Raw genomic sequence first — 23,830 nt, 5'->3', positions numbered from 1 at the left:
CCGCCCCGCCCCCCGCCGCTCGGTTCGGGCAGGGAGGGGGAGCGGGCCGGCTCCGGAGGGCGGGGCGAGGGCGGAGGGACTCGGCCGCCTCCGTCCCCTGCCTGGTCGGAAACAGCCGAGCTGAGCCCGAGCGCCCTGCTCCCCCTTCTCCTTCCCCCACAGCAAAATGGCGGCGCGTGGAGTCCCTGGGAGCCAGTGAGTGACTCGGCTTCTCCTCCCCGCCGCCGCCGCCGCCGCCACAGGCTCATTTGCATTGATCAGCCGCCCCCTCCCCCCTCCCGGACCCCTGCTCCCGCCCGGCCCCCCCCCCCCATCAATCATCAATCAGCACCGAGTGGATCAATCAATGGTCGGGAGGAGGCGGCGGCGGCGGCTGCTGCTGTTAATGAACAATGTGTGAGAGCTGCGCCGAGCTGCTGGAGGTGTTAAATGAGAGTAAGTGCCCCCCCCCCTCGCCCGGCCGGGACCCCCCCCTTCCTCCGCGGGGGGGGCATAACGGCCTTCCCGCCCGGCTACACCTCCCGTGTAGCGGGCGTGGGGTGAGGAGCCCCCTCCGCACGGGGCAGGGAGAATCCGGCCGGCCGGGCCCCAGGCGGGGTCACCGTGCTGCCTCCCGGGGCCCCCTCAGTGCGGCAGGTCCTACCCCTGTGCAGCGCTGCGACCCCTGAGGTGGCGCCCTGCCAGCGCGGCCCGGGGCCGCAGCAAGGCCTAGCGTTGCCGGGCGAGGAGCTGCTCCCGCGGCTGAGCCGGGCCCGGCAGATTCCCTGCGAACGAGGAAGGCGGCTGGGGAAGGGGCAGCGGTCTCGCGTCCCTGTGTTAGACGGGGCTGCCTGGGGGTTCGCGGCTCGGCTCTGAAACGGTTTCTTGGGCCGAGGAGCTCACGGGTGGGTCCAGTCCTGAGACTTGGCTCTTGCTACCTTCCAAAGTTCCCGCAACAAGAGAGTGTCGCCTAAGGCGGGGGCTCGGGGCCCAGCCCGCCTGCACCAGGCCCCCCACCGTAGCCCATCCGGCGGAAAGCATCTTTGCAGCAGGCCGGGGGCATCTTTGGAGCCAGTTACAAGCTGTCGAGGGCAGGCCTTGTATGCCTGGCGTGTTTTGTAATGTGTGTACGTAGGCAGTGCTTAATAAATAAACCAACTTGATGAAATAACACTGGTGGGGTGGAGATTCTGGGGGTCTCTAATAAACATATCTGTATACATCTGAGGGGAAGCAAGTGTGAAAAGGTGTAAATGTAATAAATGCCAGTTGTATAGTAATATGGATACAGTTTAGAGGCAAATGCTATTGTAATGGAGTGAAATATAGAGATTAGACAAGTACTATGTTTGGACTCGTTCCCTTTTTAACTTCTGAGAGGCCTTATCATAGGGATTGCTAAGTTTCAAAATATCTCTCTCTCTACATTTACATGTTTCAGTGTCCCCTTTTTTCTTGCTCTATACACTTTCTATTTAGCTGTGACCAGCATCATTTTATTTATAAACCCGAGTACCAGTAGGCATAAGGGCCCAGTAACATGAGTAAACTAGACTAAAAGGTTAATCTCAACCAGGAGTTGATTGTTTTTAGTAGCTAGTTTGTTCAAGTTTGTAATTGTAACATCTTGTTTTGAGTAGTCCTTGTTTGCTTTGTTTACCTATGTTAATCATATATTATACCAAGACACAAAGAGGATGAGGTAATATCTTTTATTGGCTCAACTTCAGCTCTGTTTAAGATTGAAAGCTTATCTCCTCACCAACAGAAGTGGTCCAATAAAAGATATTACTTCACCTACCTTATCTCTCTAATATCCTGGGACCAACAGAACTACAATTATGCATACGTATTGTTATCCAATCATCCTCCCTCCTCATGTACAAAACTTTGAATGTTAATATTGTAGGATGGGGGAAGAGAGCAAATTTGAATGTGTGAAGCTTAACGTTTGATTTCTATAATTTAGTTTGGAAACCATTTAAAAAGGGGGGTTTAGGTAATTGGATTGTTACTTACAGAGAAGTGATTGTATGCTGTCTCTTTCAGTGCCATATCTGTAAATAGGGTAGTAAGTTCTTACATTTTAATGTGCTATTTTTACATTTGAAAAGGGAAGATGACTTTAGTAGTTTTCCCCAGGAAATTAAATATACTTTACTGTTTTGCATTTAACCACCATAAACTCTAATCAGACAACATTAAAACCCTGTCTTAAACTCACAAATGGGGACACTTGTGGATAAGGCTGAATATAATTTTTGTGTTGAAACATTAAAATACTGGTTGTGTGATACGTAAGCTATCTTGAAAACCTAAACATAGGAGTGAAATAGAGGAAGTCCTTGCTTTATCATCTTTTATTTGGATAGCTTTGTCAGAGCCCTGGGATTATTTGCATGTATTTTAATACTTATACACTAAAAATCATTGTAAGCCTTACTTTTAAAAATATTTCAGCAAAAATGAAAACCTAGTAAATCAGGGTGGGGAACTTTTTTGGGGGTTGGGGACCATGCATAAGTGAGAAGCAAAGCAAAAGAAAAAACCCTCACTTATGTGGCTTCCTATTGAGAAGGGAAAATACACTCCCCACATTCCCGCTCACAGGGCAGAACCTGGGGGGCACAGGCTAGTAGATTTTCTGTGCTCTAGCCCTGCAGGAGGACAGCCGGTGGGGGAAGGGGAGCTGGAGTTCCAGCATGGGCTCCCCAGAGTCTCAGGGGCTGGATTAATTCCCGGGGCTTAGGTTTCTCACCCCTGTAGTAAGGATTGAGATCATGCCGAAAATATATGAGCCCAAGAGGTCTAGCAGTTTTCTTTCCTGCCTGCTGAGCATTTGAGATTGCCTCTTAACTATACTAAAACTACTGAAGTAGTATCTTGACAGAGATCCAGGAATGTAAAATGAAGTTCAGCAGCATCGTCTTGCTTCACAGTTAGAGGGCAGCTACTGTACAAAACAACTCGCCCCTCCCCCCCAATACTACTACTTATTGTCTGTCTTTAAAATTTATGATGTGGTTATCTGGCATTGTTTGAATTACAGGAGGTTCAGCAAAGAAACAGACTGGTGAGCTTGTTGAGAGCATATGGGGTTCTCTATTCTGTTCATAGGATCTTGCTTTCCTTTTGGAAGGCAGAATGAATAATTTTACCAATTCAGGCTCTGATAGTACACATCCTTATGCACAAGCTTAACTTTAAGTGCATTAGGAGTTCTGTTTGACTTCAGCATGACTAAGCATGTGCATACATGTTTGTGGGATTGGAACCCCAGATCAGCAATGATCTCTGTATTGGTACAGGGATCTGCCTGTGTGTAGAGTTCACTATAGGATGTCAATTTTTTAGCCCTGGTTCTGTAACCTGTAGCACTTGTCAGTGGGTCTACTCACATGAGTAAATATTACTCATGTTGAGTAAATGTAGCATAATTTGGGTCCTACACTTTAAAAAAAGATATTGTTTTCTATAATTCTAATCAGTGTAATTGTTTTTAAAAATACAAAGCTTAAATACTACATTTAAGCATGCCAAACTTAGCAGTATAGCAGACACTTTCATGAACAGAACAGGCAATATTGTTTTTCATGCAGCAAGATTTTGATTTTACAGCAATTATTAAGGTGTTGTGAAACTAGCAATAACCACCTGAAATTAGGGCAACTACTGGAAAGTGATTGGCTGAGAGTAAGTGATGGCTTTGAAGTTGTGCCTTGAGCCACTAACCTCTGTCAGTAACAAATTCCTGAAATACATCCCAGGTTCCAAAGGAGCTTTTTTCATGGAAGACAAACTTGTTGAGAGAGTGTAGGACACTGTCTGAAATACTCTAAATTTTCTATGTAGTGCCCTGTCCATATAAGCATCAGTAACATTTTTTTGTAGAATTAATACCTATATGTTGATCATTTAGATTATGGAAGATTATTCCAGGAATACATAATGATTTTTACAGCATTAAACAAGAAAGGAAATGACAATGTAAGCTGCAGCATTTTAACATTGGTAATTAAGTTTGTGAAGCAAGATAGCATATAATAAGACACTTTATTTTGGTTGTAGAAGCTCCTTTTTTGTGCTCAGGTCCAACAGGGGAATATCAAGGTATAGTGGGGAAATTCAAAAGTCATAATTGCATTGCTGTTCTTTGCATGGTCCTGTAGCTTGACATGAGCCCTATCATTGACATGGTTACACAGTCTGATTCCGTGGGATGCCATTTCTTGTCAATTTAGTAAGCACTGTATTGAGTTTTATGTCTTTAGAAATATGAACATTACAGTACTCTCTAGAGGCCTCAGTACTGATGGAACCCTGTTTTGGTTGGCATTCTACAAACATTTTTGAATAAATGGTCCCTACCTCAAAGATCTTCAGAGCCAAGAAACACGAACATACTTGGTATATATTTACAGCGTGTGATATAACTCTTACAGCTATTAGGTTGTATACTGTGACTGTGTTCCAGTCTGTGGAGAAAACAGACAATATTATACATACGTGGTCTGAAGGATTCCTTTAGGGATAAATCTAAAAATGGTAATATTCCAAGAGTTAAGAATGGAATAAATGTATAAGTTCTAGGTTTTTAAAAACAAAACAAACTTCTAAAAAGTAGTTGGGCATGCAGAATGTAGTGACTTCATTGGCTGTCTTATTTGACAAACACTGTAAGGGCCTGTTCTTGGTTTCTCTTGTCACTGGTCAGGTTGTATTACACCTTTTATTTGTCCAATGTCTGATAGCAACCCTCCGGGTAACTGGCATTTTGCCTTCATTTGACTGTCATCCCTGCAGTCTCTGCTTGGCTCTCTCACCTGTTCTTAAGGTGTGCTATCTTTTGATCAGTTCAAAAAGTCTTTTATCCATTGTCTCTTTAACCTGATTAAACAGATATATGTGGCCAGCCAGGCGATCAGGGATGGACTTAACAACAGTTACGATCAATTTTTTTGTCTCCCTTCCGACATAGATGTAGGGACACCCTCATCTCTTTGTAATCATATAGCAAACAGCAGGGCATATAATAAAATATTTACAGGCAGCTTCGAGTCTTTTACAATTGTCAGATGGTCTGCAAACATGTCCGTTTTAAAATTAGAAGCCCATAAAACCCTTGAAACTAACTTTGGAGTTTTGTTAGTATTTATAACTTAGGTACTGAAGGTAGCTGGTGTGGCGTTCCATCAAATACTCTTGGAGGAATATAATTAGGGATGTAAACAAGTAGTCAAGTATACGATTAACCGATAAGTCTAGGCTTATCAGTTAATCTTCTTGACTACTTGCATCCTCCCCCTCCCCCATGGGCATCAGCATAGGGTGGCAGGCAGCCAGTCTGTGTGGGAAGCTAGTTTTTATACTGGCTTCCCTCTCAGACTGGCTCCCACCTGGAATCCCATGCTGCTGCTTCTGATACAGAGGCAGCAGCATGCGGTGTCATGGGGCTCCCTAGGAGTGGGGCCAGAGTGCACTGGCTGCCACACCCACCCCTGGGGACTATAGAATAGTTGAGTAACCACTAAAATTCATGCAGTTACTTGATTATTCAATTACCTGATATTTAACATCTAGTAATTCATATCTAGTAATAAATGAGGACTAAACCTACCTGGAGGATGAAGAGTTTCTAGTTACATTCTGGCTATGTCTAGACTGGCAAGTTTTTCTGCCAAAAGCAGCTGCTTTTGTGGAAAAACTTGCCAGCTGTCTACACTGGCCGCTTGAATTTCCGCAAGAACGCTGACGATCTCATGTAAGAAATCAGTGCTTCTTGTGGAAATACTATGCTGCTCCCATTCGGGCAAAAGCTTTTGCGCAAAAGGGCCAGTGTAGACAACTCAGATTTGTTTTGCACAAAAAAGCCTGGATTGTGAAAATGGCGATTGGGGCTTTTTTGTGCAAAAGTGCATCTAGATTGGCACAGATGCTTTTCCGCAAAAAGTGCTTTTGCAGAAAAGTGTCCGTGCCAATCTAGACGCTCTTTTCCGCAAATGCTTTTAACGAAAAACTTTTCCGTTAAGATCATTTGCAGAAAATCATGCCAGTCTAGACGTAGCCCCTCTGTATAGTGAAACCTTCTTTTAGTGACCCTTTAACACAGTGAAACTATACTTACATTGAAGTAGAACAAAATTTCCAATTTTTTCTGTACACTCTAATATTTAAGTTTCTGTTCTCGGGGAAAAATATCACTAAAAAGGATTTTGTGGTACTTAGCTGTTTTCTGAATTGTATATCACTAACAGCTGTTTTAATCTTGGCCTCCTTCACTCACATTTAATTTGTAAATATTGTTCCAGTGACTTGTTTGTGGATAATTCATATATTTCCTTTCAGACCAGTCAAATGAAAAAATTAAAAGACTGAAAATAGAGTACTTGCTTAGGAATTGTTGTCGGCAAAATCTTGCTATATCTCTCCTAGTCATTCAGGTGGTTATCATTAATCTTGGAAGTGGATGGTCTTGTCTAGATAGCCAGTCTTTGCAGTTTTGAGAGGCCCATGACACAACTTTTGCCAGGTCTGTTGCTGCCAAACTGAATTATATCCTGCCCACCATTATCACCTCTCTATGCCTGGAACCTTTAATAAGATTGTGGGGTGGATTTGTTGGGATAATTGACTTGCTTCTATATGAAAAGTGTGTTAGTGCAACTATGAGAAGTGGAGCCCTGCTGCTTGTTGCTTTAAAAGCTAGCAATCATTTTGCATAGCCTTGATAACAAAAAGTGGGTAATTTTTGTAACCGGACAGGCTTGCAAATTTTTAAAAATGAAAAGGGATTCTTTATATGGGGGTGGAGCAGGGGCTGCTGACTCCCAGAAAATTAAAAAATTCAACCAACCAACCCCAAACCCTCACTGATGTGACCCCTGACTGAGGAGAAAGACACTCCCCAAATTCCCCTCACACACCAGAGCCTACGTGCACCCTGGCTAGTAGATTTTGTATGCGCCGGATCTCTGGGGGAAAGGGAGGGAGACTGGAATGCCAGCATGGGTTCCCCAATGCTAGGCGGGATCCCCAAGTCTTGGAGGCCAGGTCCAGGCAAGCCGGGGGCTGCATCTGCTCCCTGAACCTTAGGTTCCCCACACCTGCTTTTTATTAATAGTTCTTCAGGGTTGACTGTGGCTGTGAGCTCTATATAGCCTACCTTTGAGTAGGTGAGGATAATCAGGAAAGATTTAAAATAAAATAGAGCTTCCATCCCTTCATAAAATTGAAAATCATAATAAAGAAAATACATAACTTTGCAAAGGAAAAACAAAGGTGAAAGTAAAAGATAATGTTTACATAATTTTTCTGTTAATGTTTGTAATTGTAAAGCACTTTAAAGATGAAAAGCATGCAATACATTTGTAAGAATTCTAGCATAAACAGGTTTCAAAAATTAGAAAGATCCCACAGTTTTTCTTGTGTGCAACTTAGTTTGCCAATATTTGGTCTTACTTAAAATAACACTTTGTTATCTTTATTTCCTAAAATGTGTCTGTTTTATACTATTGAAGATTCATAGTTCTTTCTCATTACATAAACAAGTCTATTAGTAATGCCAAAGATTAGGTACGTAAATCTGCAGAGTTTTATTTTGTTATGAATCAAATACAAGCAGTTACAACCATTCTCATGGATATAATGAATATTATGTTTTAATCTTGTGATACTGGATAAATATTCTTATAGTGAAAATGGTAATGGGGAAATCCCATTATAGCTGTAACACTGAAACTTCTTCAGATTGTGGATCTTCTTAACATAGAAATATTTTGATGGGCCACCTTTTTTATAGATTTCATCATGATTCTGCATAGTCTCTATAGTAAAAGTCCTTTGGTTACATGAATAAATTATTTAAATAGAATTAAGTAGAAAAGATAAAATTGTTTTAATATGATTATGGCTATCTTGTTTGTATCATGCTAGTGTTGAAATTGAGCTCAAATAATTTCCTAGTAGGAAGGTTCCCTTTCAAGAAGTTTTCTTCCATCTTTTTGTTGGGGGTTTGGTGTTCCCTAAGTATAATAAGAAGTGAGTTTGGTTTCTTGAAACTTGTGGATATTCCAGACAGATTCTGAGGTATGCGCCAGGTATGTTGTGCTCCCATAAACATTCCTAACGATGCATCTCATTGCAATATTTTTTGTAAGAGCTCTGCTGTTTCAGCATTTCCCAGATGTTGGGAGGAGGAGTTATGTTAGAAGATGGTGAATGGTGCAGCTCTTATTTATTAAGCAAGGAATATTTTTTAACTTGAGATCTGCATCTCCCTTGTATGAAAATTCCTATAAACAAATTTGCATTTAAAACTAATTTGTTGAACAAAACTAGTATTATCTGTAGTTGATGATTGAATGGATTGTTTTTGGTTTTGGTCACCATGCACTTCAAGATTTTATAAGTAGTAGAACTCATCTTCTTAGATCCAATTTCATTCATATATTGGAAAAGGAAAACAACCTTTTCTGCTTTTTAATTTCCCATTTGGGTTCTTTACTTTGATTGAAGCACTGAATTGAATTAGTTGAATAAAGTGAAAAGAAAATAGTCTCTCTGCACCTGCAGAGGAATCTGCAGTAAAAAGCTAGCTTAGAACTCTAGCTCTGGGTCCAGGTGCTTACTGCGCACCCAGAAATTTCCATCAGTTCAGTGGTCTAATTTTCTTTAAAATTTGGTAGTAAACATATATATATATATATATATATATATATATATATATATATATATATATATATATATATATATATATATATATATATATATTTGTATTTAATTTAAGGCATAGGAGGTTATGCCTTAATATCATTTTCAGATTTAATTTTAAATGTTTATTTTAAAAAAATTAACCTGTATTTAAGAAGATAAGAATGGTTATGTTGGGTCAGACCAGTGGGCCATTGAGTTCAGTATTCTGTCTCAGGCAGTATCCAGTATTAGATACTTCAGAGTCAATGAACAGAACAGGATAAGACAATGAGTGATCTAATCCCTGTCATCCATCCCCATCTACTGGCAATGGAGGTTTAGGAGCACCCATCTTAGAGCTGCATCCCTGAACATCTTGGCTAATAGCTATTGATGGATCTATCCTCAAGGGACTAACCTAATTCTTTTTAGAATCCTTACTTTTGGCCTTCACAGCATCACCGGGCATAAAATCTCCTGGTTGACTATGCATTGTGTGAATAAATACTTCCTTTTGTTTCCAAACCCCTAGATTTTGTGCTATGTGAAAGGATAATCACTACTTCTTTAGGCATGTTCTCCACAAAATTCATGATTTTATAGACCTCAATCACAGTAGTTCTCAATCTTTATAGACTATTATCCCCCTTTCAGGAGTCTGATTTGTCTTGCATTCCCCAACTTTCACCTCACTTTAAGCTGAACATCGCTCCTCGTTTGAAAGGTGTTCCATACCCTCTAATCTTTATTGTTTTCCTCTGTACTTTTTCCAAAGCTTATGTATTGTGACATGGGCCAATCAGAATTGCATGCAGTATTCAAGGTGTGGACATACTATGGATTTATATAGTAGTACTATGATATTTTCCATCTTTCTGCCTCTTTTCTGATGCTTTTTTACATTGACTGTTGCTGCACATTGAGTGGATATTTTCACAGTACTGTCCACAATAACTCCAAGATTTATCTTGAGTTGTAACAGGTAAATTTAGACTCCATCATTTGGTATGTATAGTTGGGATTGTTTTTTCTAATGTGCATTATTTTGGATTTATCAGCATTGAATTTCATAGGTCACCCAGTTTAGTGAGATCACTTTATAACTCTTCCCCGACAGTTTCATACTTAACTATCTTGAACAATTTTGTATCGGCTACAAACTTGGTCAACTCACTGCTCATCCTTTTTCCCCAGTCAATAATAAATATGTTGAACAGCACCTGTCCCAGTTTAGATCTTTCAGGGAATCTCTCTATTTGTATCTCTCCTATTTTATTCCCCCAATATAAGAGCTAGAGGTCACTAAATGAAATTAATAGGCAGCAGGTTTAAAAAAAAAAAGAAGGAGTTTTTCTTCATTTGGTGCGTAGTCAACCTGTGGAACTCCTTGCCAGAGGATGCGATGAAGGCTAGAACTTTAACAGGGTTCAAAGAAGAGCTAGATAGATTCATGGAGGTTAGGTCCATCCATGACTATTAGCCAGGACGGGTCCCTAGCCTCTGTTTTTCTGTAAGTGGGTGACAGGGGAGAGTTCACATGAGGATTACCTGTTGTGATCCCTCCTTCTGGGGCATCTGGTATTGACCACTGTCGGCAGACAGGATACTGGGCTGGATGGACCTTTGGTCTGATCCTGTATGACCTTTCTTATGTTCCTATGTAAAAATTGACTATTCCTGCTCTGTTTCCTATTATCTGGTTATTGATCCCTGAGAAGGACCTTGCTATGATTAGCATTCTTAAGAGCCTTTGGTGAAGGACTTTGTAAAAGGCTTTCTGAAAGTCCAGGTACACTGCATTGACTGGATCATCCGTATCCATCTGCTTGTTGACACCCCCCCCCCAATAATTCTTATAGGTGAAGCATGATTTCCCTTCATAAAAGATGTTCTTCTATGTGCCTGAAATATTTGTAACTCTGAAAAAAAGTTATAATTCTTTCAAAAACTTGAAACCAAATATAGGTTACACCTCCAAAAAACGACATTTTCTGGTGCAGGAACATGGATGTTGCCAGACCAGCAATCCTGGGAGCCTAATGGCAGGAGAATCAGCTGGGGGCTGGCCCAACAGAAAAGGCAGCATGAGGCTGAAGACAGCATCTGGCAGTGCGGGGCCAGAGCTCTGTGGCAATTCCTCCTGGCATCACAGGGCTAGCTGTGGAGGGGCAGCAGTTGGGCGAGCAGAAACAATTTTCATATCTTGTCAAATCCTGTTTTTAGACTTTCCCTTTATTTTTGTCGTAATTTATATTTCATACAATTTATATTTATTACTATATTTTCCCCTCACTCCCATGCACGCTGCTGCTGCTGGGGATGTAAGGCTGTAGACATTTAAATGGGTACCCACTTATTACATGTAGCTCCCAGTTTTGCTTCTGGGGAGCTGTTTGCCACCCTGTCCTGCTGCCTCTCATATAGAGGCAGCACAGCAGGGCTGCAAGCAATAGACAGTATGCTTTGGGATCCAAACTTAAAGCTCCCAGGGGTGACACCTGCTACCCCATGCTGCTGCCTTTGTCTCAAGTACACACATTTTAACATCCTGGCTGTTTACTTCTGGCTCTAAATTATGTTTGTAGTTGACTAGTCTGTTTGTAACTCTGAGGTTATACAGTACTGAAGTTAGGCTTATTGCTTGTAATTTCCAGTATCACCTCTGGAAACTTGTTACAAAATTGGTTTTATGTTAGCTGTCCTCCAGTCATCTGGTACAGAGGCTGACTTAAGCAACAAGTTACACACCACAGTTAGGCGTTCTTCAATTTATTATTGGAGTTTCTTGAGAACTTTTGAGTGAATACCATATGGTTTTGGTGACTTATTTTAATTGAAATTAAAAATGTTTTTAATTATATTAAGTTTTCTCCACCCTGGGGATGGGCAGCATTTATAAGACAATCATTGGCTACGTCTAGACTGGCATGATTTTCCGCGAATTCTTTTAACGGAAAAGTTTTTCCGTTAAAAGCATTTGCGGAAAAGAGCGTCTAGATTGGCACGGACGCTTTTCCACAAAAGCACTTTTTGTGGAAAAGCGTCCGTGCCAATCTAGACGCAGTTTTGCGCAAGAAAGCCCCGATTGCCATTTTCGCCATCTCGGCTTTTTTGTGCAAAACAGGTTTTAGCTGTCTACACTGGCACTCTTGCGCAAAAACATTTCCGGAAAAGGGCTTTTGCCCGAACGGGAACGTCAAAGCATTTGCGCAAGAAGCACTGATTTAGGACAGTAGAACGTCAGTGCTTTTGTGCAAAATCAAGCGGCCACTGTAGACAGCTGGCAAGTTTTTGCGCAAAAGCAGTTGCTTTTACGGAAAAACTTGCCAGTCTAGATGCAGCCATTGGGTCAGCACATTTGCATGTGAATGGGCAAAGCAGTTGTGTCTTGAACAGCAGTTCTTGACCCTAATCCTGCCTCTGACCCTGGATTGTTGCTTCATATTTTTGAAGTGCCAGTTCAAGTGTGGTTCCTATATGGAGGAATTTCTATAGTCTCCGAGAGTCTGTGCCATATGGACATTGCCATTTTTGTATGTTTAGGGGTTTTTTCTGCCCATTTTGCTCCCCCATGCTTCGTGCAGAGAGATGTGGCCATTTATTAGGATTAGTTCTTGCCCAGTGGCCTTCATCTCTCATTACTTTAATTCCTCCAGGTCACTTTGCAATTTGGTAGTGTCTCCCTGTGTGTTTTCAACTACAAGTGAAGAAGCAGCTCTTCAGATTACCTGGAAATGTCCTGTTGGGTAGTGCACAGACTACAGGAGGGAAGTCTGTCGCTTTGAGTCTCCTTTCTTGTTTCTTAACTCTCTATATTTTATATTTGTAGTTCCCACTTTATTTTTTAAATTTCCCCTGTTCTATGGCATACCTGGTTTATAGCTCTTCTCTTGTATTGTCCTCTTTTTTTAGAATTTTGTTTATCTCCTTTTTCTCCTTTGCCTCACTTTCTTTCAGTTTCTGTGTACTCCCTATTCTTCATTCCAGTTTCCCCCACATCTCCACCTTCCTGTGTGTCTCTCCTCCTCCCCCCGGCTTTGTTTTACTCTGAATTTTTTAATTCCATATAGAACTGCCCTTTTTCATGGTAGCTTCCATCTCGATTTGTTCTCAGTAGGATAAAGGGGACAGGCTACTTGCTTAACTCTCCCTGAAAGCATTGTGAGGCTGTGAACATTTTGAAAGAAGGCATTTTACCTGTAGGTAGCTATAATCTCAGTCTGACTTTGAATTATTGAAAGTGGCACCAGTTTTTTAAAATTTTCTCTGGAGGATTTTTTATATCTTAGCATCTGCTTTATATATAACATTTCAGTTTCAAAAACTAATGTCTAGCTTTCTAGCATGTGTGGGGCTGGTAGGGTTCCAGTAACCAGGAAGCAGCTTTGCGCATGTCATGGGAGAGAACAGGCGGGAGCTCAGGCAAGTGTCTGTGGGTGTCCTGTTTTCCCTTTGGGAAATTGGTCACCCTAAGTGGCATAAAACAGCTTTAAAGTATACTGCTAAATATTGCTGTAAAAGTTAAAATTCAAAAAGATACTTCATATAATCATATTACATTGTATGGTAATATTCTCTTTGGATTTCTTGTTTGCTGTTCATGTATTACATTTTTAATAAAAAAGAAAATTCACACTGAAACTGTGTTACGGTAGAGTTAAGAATTGAACATCTGAATAACTTGGAGTAATATATCTTACAGGGATGTTGCAGTTATCTCAATACCAAGTGTTATATATGAAGGAAATTTTGTTTTTGGATTTAATTTAAAGGAAATATTTAAACATGTTACGTTACAGAAATGAATAGTTAAGACACCCAAACAACCCTAAGTCTACCATATATTTGAGAGAGTTTGTCTGGGAGCGAGCGAGTGAGTCTGTCTGTTCAAGAACGCCTCCTAAATGGGAAGAGCTAGGACTAGGGATGTTATAATGCGTTTATTTAAGTAAATGTGTAACTGCTGAAAATTTCAGCAGTTACGTGCAGTGGGGAGAGATCATCTCCTTGTGTGCACTGGCTCCCGTCTGTCCCCCTGTGCTACTGCTTCTGATACAGTGGGGCTGCATGTAGTTGTAAACATTAACCTATTACATGATTACACTACCACATCCCTAGCTAGGACCACTAAATTTGGTATGCAGCTTCCTCTTATCATAACTTAAATAAAGTAAGGGTTTGGGTGGCGTGGGAAGGGTTTGCTAAAGTGCTTCTCTGCCCCCTCCCCCATTTGTACAGGGACACACAAACCCATACAGAAAAGAGACGGATTCACTGTCTCCTCCCGACCCCTGTGATTTGTATGGGAATGCATAAAACCATATAGAAGAGACACAATCACCAGGGAAATGAAAGTGAATGGCTAGAGCAGAGTTTCTTAAAGTGTGTTCTGCGGTACACCAGTGTGCCGCGAGGCAGTTGGAGGTGTGCTGCGGAGAGAACAGAAAAAATTCTGTTCCCCACCCCCTGCAGAGCCCATAGACAGCTCCTGCTGCGGCTGGCTCCCCTCTTCCCCCAGGATTGTACCTGTCCCATAAAAAAAATAGTTTGGTGTTCCTCAGTCTTAAAAAGTTTAAGAAACCCTGGGCTAGAGGCCTTCCCCGCCGTCTCTCCCAGGATTGCTCCAGACCTGAGTCCACCCTCCACCTCTCCCAGTGCCCTTTAGAGAAGATGGGGGGGTTAAGTCCCCTCCATTTGGGAATATTGCTGGCTGTCCCCCTTTATCATGGAGTGAGTGCAACTGCACAGTTTCCTGCATTCTTCACTCGGACTGGGGAGCACAAGGGGCAGGTGAACCTGGACCTACCCTAGATGGGGGACATGCACCCCTCCCTCAGCTGTGCCTGCTGGATCTGCAGTAGCCATGAACAGGGGCTCCTCACCTGGCCCCAGGCTGCTGCGGTGAGAGGGCTGGATTAATCATTTTTCCCTGAGGCAGCCATCATACTGAACCTATCAATCCCACCCCTGAGCAATGATTAACATGAAGAAAAACAAAAATTGAGTTAAGGACCCAATCAATGCTGGGTGAATCTTCTAGTGCTACCGTATAGTGACATGATGGGAGTCAGAGACTAGTAATCTGTCTTTAAAAATCAGAAATCTCATTAATCTTAATCTCATTTGGGAAGCACACATACTGAAATGCCTTAATCCATATGGCTGTTGCATTGTATCACTACAGGGAAGAATTGTAATTGTTTGGGTGTTTTCACTGTACATTTTTATACTTTAGCATGTGTAGATAACATTTGAGTTTGAAATTGAGAAAATATATTTTCGTTAGAGTTCATATATATTTGCAATACTTTGTATATAGTCAGTTTCACTGTTTCATATGTCTGTTCAATCAGTTTCACATGTCATTTGTATGGATTGTTCACATAGCAACATGGAGGAGTGAGACTTGTTTAAACAAGAAAATCTGAATGTAAAATTAAAAAAAATATTTTGATTTAACACTAAGTTCCTTTTAGGATTCAATACTTCTGCTCCTATGGAGGCAGCAATGGGAGGGAGGCGGAAGCTGGTGCCTGTAGTGAGCCAGCTCCTGGAACTTGCAGCGCAGGAGGGCAGGCAGCTCTACAGGAGTCGGTGCTTGCACAGAGGCAGCAGTGTGTGGAGGCAGCTCCAAAAGCTGGTGCCCCAGAGGCACTGGCTTCTGCCTCCCCCCAGCCCCATTGCTGCCTCTGTGCAAGCCGGTGCTTGGGAATAGCCAGTTTAAAGATGGCTCCCCACAAGCACCGACTCCTGTAGAGCTGCCTGCCCCCCTGCACTCGCGCCCAGTCCCCGCTACTACCCTTCCCCCCACGGAGACTTTGTTGGGGAGAACCAGCTTTTAAGCTGGCTCTTCCCCCCAGCATCTGCTCCTGCTCCCCCCATCCTTGCTGCCGCTGATAGAGGCAGCAAGGATAGAGGAAGTGACTAGTTGAGGGAATAGTCGACTATTTGATAAGCAAAAGTTGACTAGTTGCTTACATCCCTAGCCCAGCCCAGGCCCCCAGTAGGAGCCACTGCCACCCTAGCCATTCTGGCTGGTCTTGGTAAGTGCAGCCAACCTTCCTAGCTGCCTGCCTTCTTTCACCCCAAAACCTGTGCCTTGAGCCCCCCACCTTTGCCCTTCAGCATCCTGCACCCCCTGCCCTGCGTCTCCAATCCTCTGCAGCTCCCTTCCCTCACTTCTGCACTCCTTATATTCAGCCAAAAGAAAGAAAAACTGCAAATATTGTCTACCAACAAGTTCTATTTAATGTTTGGATTGCTTTCGTTCTTTGATTAATATAAAATTTTTCCTTCATTTGTCAACAATACAATAATTTACACAGTGCATGTACATTGTCCTTTTATTTAAAAACAAACAAACAAAAAACCCATTACTTAATGACTTGAAAGTGCTGCCTGTATATACAAAGATGGGAGTGTTCTATTACTATGCAGAGGACCAAAGCTAAGGAAGCCAATTTAATTAGGTGGATGTGGCCCACTCCCAGTGGTTGATGAGAAGGTATGAATACCAAAAGAGAGAAAATTACTTTTTGTAGTGAGCTAGCCATTCCCGGTCTCTCTTCAGACTCAATCAGGTAGTGTCGAGTTTGCATATGAAATCCAGTTCTACAGTTTCACATTGAAGTCTGTTTTTAAAGTTTTCCTGCTAAAGTATGGAAACTTTCATGTCTGTTACTGAGTGTCCAGGGAGGTTGAAGTTCTCTCCTATTGGTTTTTGCATGTTACCATTCTTGATGTCTGATTTGTGTCCATTTATTCTTTTGCATAGAGATGGCTTCATTTGTCCAGTGTACATGGTAGAGGGGCATTGCTGGTGAACAAACCCCGGATAGTACGGTTGATAATGATTGATGGTTGAAGTGGGACTGGCCCAGTAGCAATGCAGTTGGAGTGAAGCCAGCCACAGGGAGGGGTAGCAGACTGGGAGACTGGTGAAAGAGGACCTGATTCTGCAAATTCTTTCATTCAGGACCGGACAGGTTCCAAGGATGCCAGACCAGAGAGGTCCAACCTATATCATTTTGCTTGTACATGGAATGTAGTATTGTAATCAAGGCCTGTATTCTGTGGCAATCTTGATTTCATATTTGTGGCAAGGTTCTCGAATTCTGCAGCATTCTTGTGTAGTCTTAAAAAGAAATCAAGTATCACATGAATTTGTGTTGTGAAATGCAAATGCAAATGGCTCTTTGTGATGTAGCAGTGTGCAATACCATAAAGCATCCGTGTTTTAGTTTTAATAGTAATAAACCAGTATTTGAGAATCATATTGTTACACCTTTATGGTTATGTTCAGGAGGGTGATAAGTGGGTAGAATTAGGGGACTTTTCCATAATTTCTGATTTTTATAAATGATGGACTTGTAATTGAGTCACTTTCGTTTTTGTTTTTTCCATCACTTTTATTTTGTAAATACTATATTTCCAAAGTGCCTATGTCAGAGACCCACACAGATTAGCAGGGCTATGTCTACACTTGCAGCTTCTCGTGTAAGAACATCCTGCGCAAGGGTTCTTGTGCAAGAAGTCTTGTGCAAGAAAACGTCCATACTGCCATGTGCGAACTGTGCTTTTGCACAAGAGTGCCCATGGCAGTGTGGATGCTCCCTTGCTCAAGAAAGCTCTAATGGCCATTTTCGCCATAGGGTTTCTTGTGCAAGAAATCCCTGCCGAGCGTCCACACTGCCCTCTTGCGCAAGTGCTCCTGTGCAAGAGGGCTTACACCTGGTAAAAAAGAGTGTAGCGCTTGCGCAAGAAGCCCACTCTTACCACGCTGTACTGTAAATGTCCTTGCTCAAGAGCGGGCGGGCAGTGTGGACGCTCTGCGGATTCTTGCGCAAGAATGGGCGTACTTGCGCAAGAAGCCGGGAGTGTAGACATAGCCCAGGAGAATACTGAAACTGACTGAGTTGTGTATGAAATATTGTCAAATGTATAAATCAAACAGACCACTTCTCCCCCAATCTTTTTCCCCTTTTTATTTATTGCAGTTTTAGGTGTTGTTCCTACTAGGTATAAAAAAGTGAGACAGCAGTGTGATTTTGAAGTTGATGCATCTTCTAACACATCAGATTTCTTGGCACTGTAATTTGTGTATAGTGTATTTATAAAAAAAAAAAAAACCAAATCTGTACTCTTAATGATTATTTCCTGAAGTGATATTTTTCTTAACCTTACCTCCAACTTAAACTGGAATCTTCAATTGTTAAAATTTTATAGTGACAGTAGTCTATATTGGGGCTTGCAAAGCTACGAAGGAACTCAAGATGCAATTCAAAGTGTTATAAATATTTTGGAGACAGGAAAAACCCTTCTCCCTTGCGTCAGGGGGGATAAGTCTTAGATCAGTATGTTTTATTAGTTTACTTTTTAAGACTGTCAGTTAAAGTTATTTCAAGTGATTAACACAAAACAAATTAACTAGATTAAAAATAGATTACTATTGCACTGTTACATAATTATAGAATACTGATTTAAAGTTATAAAATATTTGGATGTTTTTCTACATTTTCAAATATATTGACTTGTTATAACATACAATACAAAGTATACAGTGCTCACTATACACTATTTTTTATTACAAATATGTGCACTGTAAAAAAAGATAAAATAGGGTTTTTTTCAGTTCACTTTATACAAGTACTGGGTTGCAATCTCTGTATCATGAAAGTGAAACTTACAAATGTAGGGTGTTTTTATATAACTTCACTTAAAACCAAAACAGAGTAGAATTTTAGAGTCTACAAGTTCTTGGTCCTACCTTTTCAGCCTCTTGCTAAGGTAAACGTTTGCTGTCAGAAGTCTTATAAGAGCTGTTCGGAAAATACAGAGTCCATACGAACAAAAGAAAACCAACCTTTGAATTGTAGCATCTGACTCCCAGATGATGAAAATGAACGTGAGTTGGTCCTTACTGCTTTGAATCCTTTTCAAGCAGAATCCATCACCAGAATGGAAGTATACCCCTTCACACTTCAGCCACTACTCTAAAGGACATGCTTCCATTCTGGTGATGGATTCTGCTTGATAAGAATTCAAAGCAATAAGGACCGACTCACGTTCATTTTCATCGCCCCCAGCTACAATCCAAAGGTTGGTTTTCTTTTGTTTGTATGGACTCTGTATTTTCCTCATAGGAGTGTTGCACAGCTCTTATAAGACTTCTGACAGCATGTTCCACACTTCATCCCTCTCAAATTTTGGAAGACTCTTAATTTTAAACCTACTTTGTTTTTTCCTCCCAATATATGAGTCTGAAGTGTCTACGTGAATTTTACATATTTGCAGGTTGTTTGAAATTAGAGATCTGTGTTTCTACTATACAGTTAGTGAAAAAAATTATTTTTAACATGATAAAGAAAATATTCAGAATGTCAAGATTCATTTTTTATGATGGTTATAATGCAATAAGAAAATTTTAGAATGGTCTAAAAGTCTAAATAGGAGTAGTAATAGGTGGAGTTATTGTTGTCTGGAAAAAGGGATGTAACCAGTTGGTAGAATCATCTGTGACTAGATGTTGAAGAGAGCAGAGTAGGTAGAATTGAGTACTGGTACTGGAGTTTGGCTTGCCCAAATCTGTACATTTCTAGGATGTGGGCAGGGCATTTGATGTGGTTTTATAGAAAACTGGCTTGCTCAACTTTTTTTTAAATTCTTCCCTTTGTTGAATTCAATGGGTAGTTTCAGATTATAGCTGTAGTTAATGTGACAAATACTGAAAAAGGGTGACTAATAACTGCTAAACATAAGGGCTTTTGGTTTCAAACTTGGGAAATAGGGCTCGGACTTCAGCCACAGGCTCCAGCAAGTGTATGCCACCCCGGTGACCCCATTCGGGGTCTCAACCCACAGTTTTAGAATCCTCTTAGAGCAGTGGTCCCCAACCTTTTGGGGCTGCTGGGGGTGGGGCCACTCATGCGCTGGGCACCTGAGGGCGGGCCACCCATACGCTGCGTGCCCGGTGCCAGAGCCACCCATGCGCCGCACTCTCGGGGCAGGCGCCGCTCCTGTGCCGCACGTCCAGGGGTGGGGCTGCCCATACGCCACGCACCCAGGTCTGGCGCCGCTCCTGTGCCGCGTGCCCAGGGGAGGGGATGCCCATACGCTGCGCGCCCGGGTCCGGCGCTGCTCCTATGCCGCGTGCCCAGGGGCATGGATGCCCATACGCCGTGCGGCTGGGGACAGAGTTGCCCATTTGCTGTGTGCCCAGGGCTGGCGCCGCCCCTGAGCAGTGTGCAAGTGTCACTTGGCAAGCTCACAGAAATGGCCCGGCAGGCGCCATGGTGACCACGGGCACCATGTTGGGGACCACTGCCTTAGAGTGTCACAGCTTAAATATAAGAATCAACAATAGTTTAGCATAAGTAGTTAGCACGTATTTTGAGGGACCATTGAAGGTCAAGTGGCCCATTAACTCCTCGGTAGTCATAGGATGAAAAGGTAGGTTAGCGGGTTACACTTTGTTATAAGAAGACATAAATCCAGTGTCTTTATTAGGGTTTTGTTTACACTTAAAAGTGTAAAATGCAGCTACAGCAGTGCTACCATTGCATTCCTTTAGCATGGCAATGTGGCCAAAGCAGGAGTCCTGGGATTTTACTGTGATGCAACTTGCTGTACTTAGGAGTGTGTGTTTCTTTTTCATGCCCCTGTGCCAGAAAGATTAACATTTGTAAAGATACTTTTAAGATAATGATTTTTAGTGTCTATCAAAGTTCTGAATTTAAACTCCCAGGCTTGTCTTTTGAAAGTGTAGGTCAGGTTTCCTTTGAGCATGAGGATTGATAAGATCAAATACGGAGTGATCGAGTGATCACTTTGTAAAAGGTGTTCAGCAGGTGATTGAGTGTTCTTTTGCTCTATCATTTTCCTGCATGAGTTCTTTTGAGAGTTTAGTGATCACCTGGTTTCATTCACATAGTTGTTGGGGCATTTAGTGCACTGAATGAGGCACATCAATCACATCCTATGATGGGCATGTGCAGGAACAGTGTATCTTGAAAGGTGTGTTATGAGGGGTGTGCACTAGGGATATTAAATATCAGTTAATCGAATAGTCACCTAACCTTATGAATTCTTATTAGTTAGTCGACTATTCTGTAATCCCCTGGGCCGAGTCAGCAACCAGTGTACTCTGGTCTCACTCCCGAGGAACCCCATGGCACTCCGGCACTGCTGCATATGTACCAGAGGCAGCAGCATGGGGTGCCAGGTGGGAGCTGGTCCGTGAGGGGAGCCAGTTTAAAAACCAGCACGAGGTGGCAGTAGCCCCTATCTGGGAGGTGGGGGTCTGAGCTCCCAGACCTGGTGTGAGTCGGAACTGAGCTGGGCTGCCTCCCTGCCTGGCTCTTAATACACTTGAAATGCAGAGCTGCTGCGGTGGTAGGTCCCAGACCATTGCAAGCCAGGACTGAGGAGGGCCACTGGTCAGCCTGCTAAAAAATGTACTGTCAAAGGGCGGGCCAGGAATGCGTGTAGTCTATAGCATTAACCTATAAGCTTTTGCTTATTGGTTAATCAGTTAATTGACTACACTATTACATCCCTGATGAAGTGGGTCTTTGCCCACGAAAGCTTATGCTCCAACACTTCAGTTAGTCTATAACGTGCCGCTTTTGCAGATTCAGACTAACACGGCTACCCCTCTGATACTGTTACATCCCTAGTATGGCTCATTGTGAAAGTAGAGATGTCTGCACATTTTTCATCTGTTGTTCTGGCAGCTTATGGTACTACTTTGAATTGGTGTGTCCTAGTCTGGGGAGCTTGCTTCTGGTGATGAGTTTGGAGATGTTGGGGGGTGGGGGTTGTTTGAAAGCTGGAAGTGGGAGTTCAGGAAAGAATTATCAGTATGGGCCCCCTTGAGTATGTGTTGTAGTTGTTTGGTGATACCCTGTTATGGATTCCAGGGTGGGGTTATGGGTGACAACAATGCTTTTTTATTTATTTAAAGAAAAAAGGTGCCAGTACTGTAGGCTTAAAGTTGTTGAGCCAAAAAAAAAAAAAAAAAAACCACCCTGTGCCAGGGGCCGAAATGTGGTTGTTGCCCCTTTAAGAGCCACGTGTCCCGGGCCTGCTTCTGTCAGGAGCCGAGACAAGCCAACCCAGGAAATAGGTGCCAGAGGGGAATCCCATTCAATTCAAGTAGGATGGGAAAATAGGTGCCTGTATACTGTCCCGGGGCATACCGTCACAAAAAAAGCTCTGGGTAACAATTAGTGGTCTGCAATTGAGAGGGTTTTTATTTATGAATTGAAGCAGGCTCTCTGGGACGTTTCAGTGGCTGATTCCATGATTCGATGGGGTGTTTTTGTTTGTTAAAGGAGATTTTGAATGTGTAACGTATATACCTTGGACTTTTTCCTCTGAACATATTCTGTGGCATCTGAGGGCCTGTCAGTAGATAACAGATTTCTTGGTGATGGGGAGGATACTGGATATGTGATATTGTGGTGATAGTTTTGTGCCGGAAAAACCTTTGCAACATTAGGTTACTGTACTCTGAATACCAATACAGTTCCTGTGCAAAGTCTGATTTTTCGAATTAGGTGCTTTAGGAACAAAATTTATATTTGATATTTAATGTTTAATGTAGCTGTTAAAAGACACATTAAATATTATATATGCCATTAACCACCTACTATTTTTCTTCAGTATCTGACATTGAAGGTGGTGATGGATTGCAGCTCCGAAAGGAACATGCACTCAAGATATTTGCTTATATCAACTCCTGGACGCAAAGGTATTTTTCATAAGTGTCTTTAAACTCATCATATTTGCCCTATTTATTGTAAAAAATATGTAGAATGTAGAGTGAATAGAATAGTTAGGAGTACAGTAGGGATGTTAAATACCGGTTAATTGAATAGTTGATTAACCTTATGAATTCTTATTGGTTAGCTGACTATTCTATAATCCCCAGGCAACCTCTGTCAGGGGGTAAAGGGAGCCTGAGCCCCCGGACCTGGCATGAGCTGGAATTGAGCCGGCAAGCTGGGTCCTAATACATTTTAAATGCAGAGCTGCAATGGAGGTAGGTTCAGGACCCAGTGCTAGCCAGGGTTGAGCTGGGCTGCTGGCCAGACTGGTAAAAAATTTACTGGCAAGATGTGGGGGTGGAGAAATGTGTATAGTCTATAGCATTAACCTATAAGTTTTGCTTTTCGGTTAATCGACTATACTATTACATCCCTGGATTACAGTATTGTAGCGTGACTAAAATGAGGGAGAATAAGGGAAATTCTGGCTTTTATTTACATGTAACCATCTGCATGCCATGCCATCACCTAGGTATATGTGTGTAAAACACACCTTTGAAATACTGATGAGCATTCCAGAAGCTGTTGAAGAACGTAGCAGTAAACAGGATAGATGACAGTAATGAAAAATATTATAAAATCTTTATGTTCTTGCTTAATGTCAACTATCCTGCCATATACATTTTTTTTGCTAAAAAGAATTTGGGGCGGGGGGGATCAAGAATTATTCCAGCAAATTTTAGGTTTTTTTTTTTCACAATAAGCTGGTGCTATGATCATATGCAGACCATACCTACCATTGTGAAATATACTATATATTTAAGAGAGTTTGATTGTCTGTGTGTCCGTCCATTTGTTTAACAACTCCTTCTGAAAGGTAAGAGCTTGGACGATCAAATTTGGTATACTGCTTCCTCTTATGCTAACTTAAAGCAAGGTCACAGTTTGTTTGTACCAGGACAATGGGATATGCATGGAATGATATTCTTTTTCATCAGACAGAAAGGGGAGGGGTGCAATCGCAGGGACAGACATATTCACAAAAGATCATAGGGAGGCAGCAAGCGAGAGGAACAGTTATACCCTTGAATGACTATGGAGGGAAGCAAACGCCTGAGCCCTGGAGAGCAGCCGCTGGCTGGCAGCAGAGCAGCTGCTGGTTGACCAGTGTGCCCCCTTCCTCTCTGCCGCTCCAGGCTGTCCCTGGGGAGAAGCTGGCAGGTTGCATGTATCCCTGCCCTCCTGCCCTGGCCCTCTGCTGAGCCCCCACATCCCAAACCCCTGCTCTGACTCCTGAGCCACCCCCCCTTACCCTAAACCCTCTTCTCACCCTCCAAGCCTGACTCTTGCACCCCCACACTCCGAGCCACCTGCTCTGCACCCCCCTACACACA

General features: G+C 42.3%; 1 protein-coding gene across 5 annotated transcripts in view; it reads left to right on the top strand.

The window, feature by feature from the left end:
• Positions 1-24: 24 nt before the first annotated feature.
• The window catches only part of USP34 (ubiquitin specific peptidase 34), a 242,948-nt gene continuing 219,142 nt past the window's right edge, over positions 25-23,830 (top strand). For 2 of the 5 annotated variants that reach the window (XM_075925543.1, XM_075925542.1), the window contains exons 1-2: positions 26-435; positions 22,333-22,420. In XM_075925543.1, coding sequence (XP_075781658.1) covers positions 393-435; positions 22,333-22,420 — 131 coding nt within the window. In that variant the 5' untranslated portion in view covers positions 26-392. Of the gene's footprint in view, positions 436-22,332; positions 22,421-23,830 lie in introns of all 5 variants that reach the window. The other 3 variants (XM_075925544.1, XM_075925545.1, XR_012903003.1) reach the window with 2 other exon arrangements.

This window comes from Pelodiscus sinensis, chromosome 3 (genome assembly GCF_049634645.1).
Source record: "Pelodiscus sinensis isolate JC-2024 chromosome 3, ASM4963464v1, whole genome shotgun sequence".
Classification (NCBI taxonomy): Eukaryota; Metazoa; Chordata; order Testudines; family Trionychidae; genus Pelodiscus; species Pelodiscus sinensis.
This window is presented reverse-complemented; position numbering and strand designations above follow the sequence as displayed.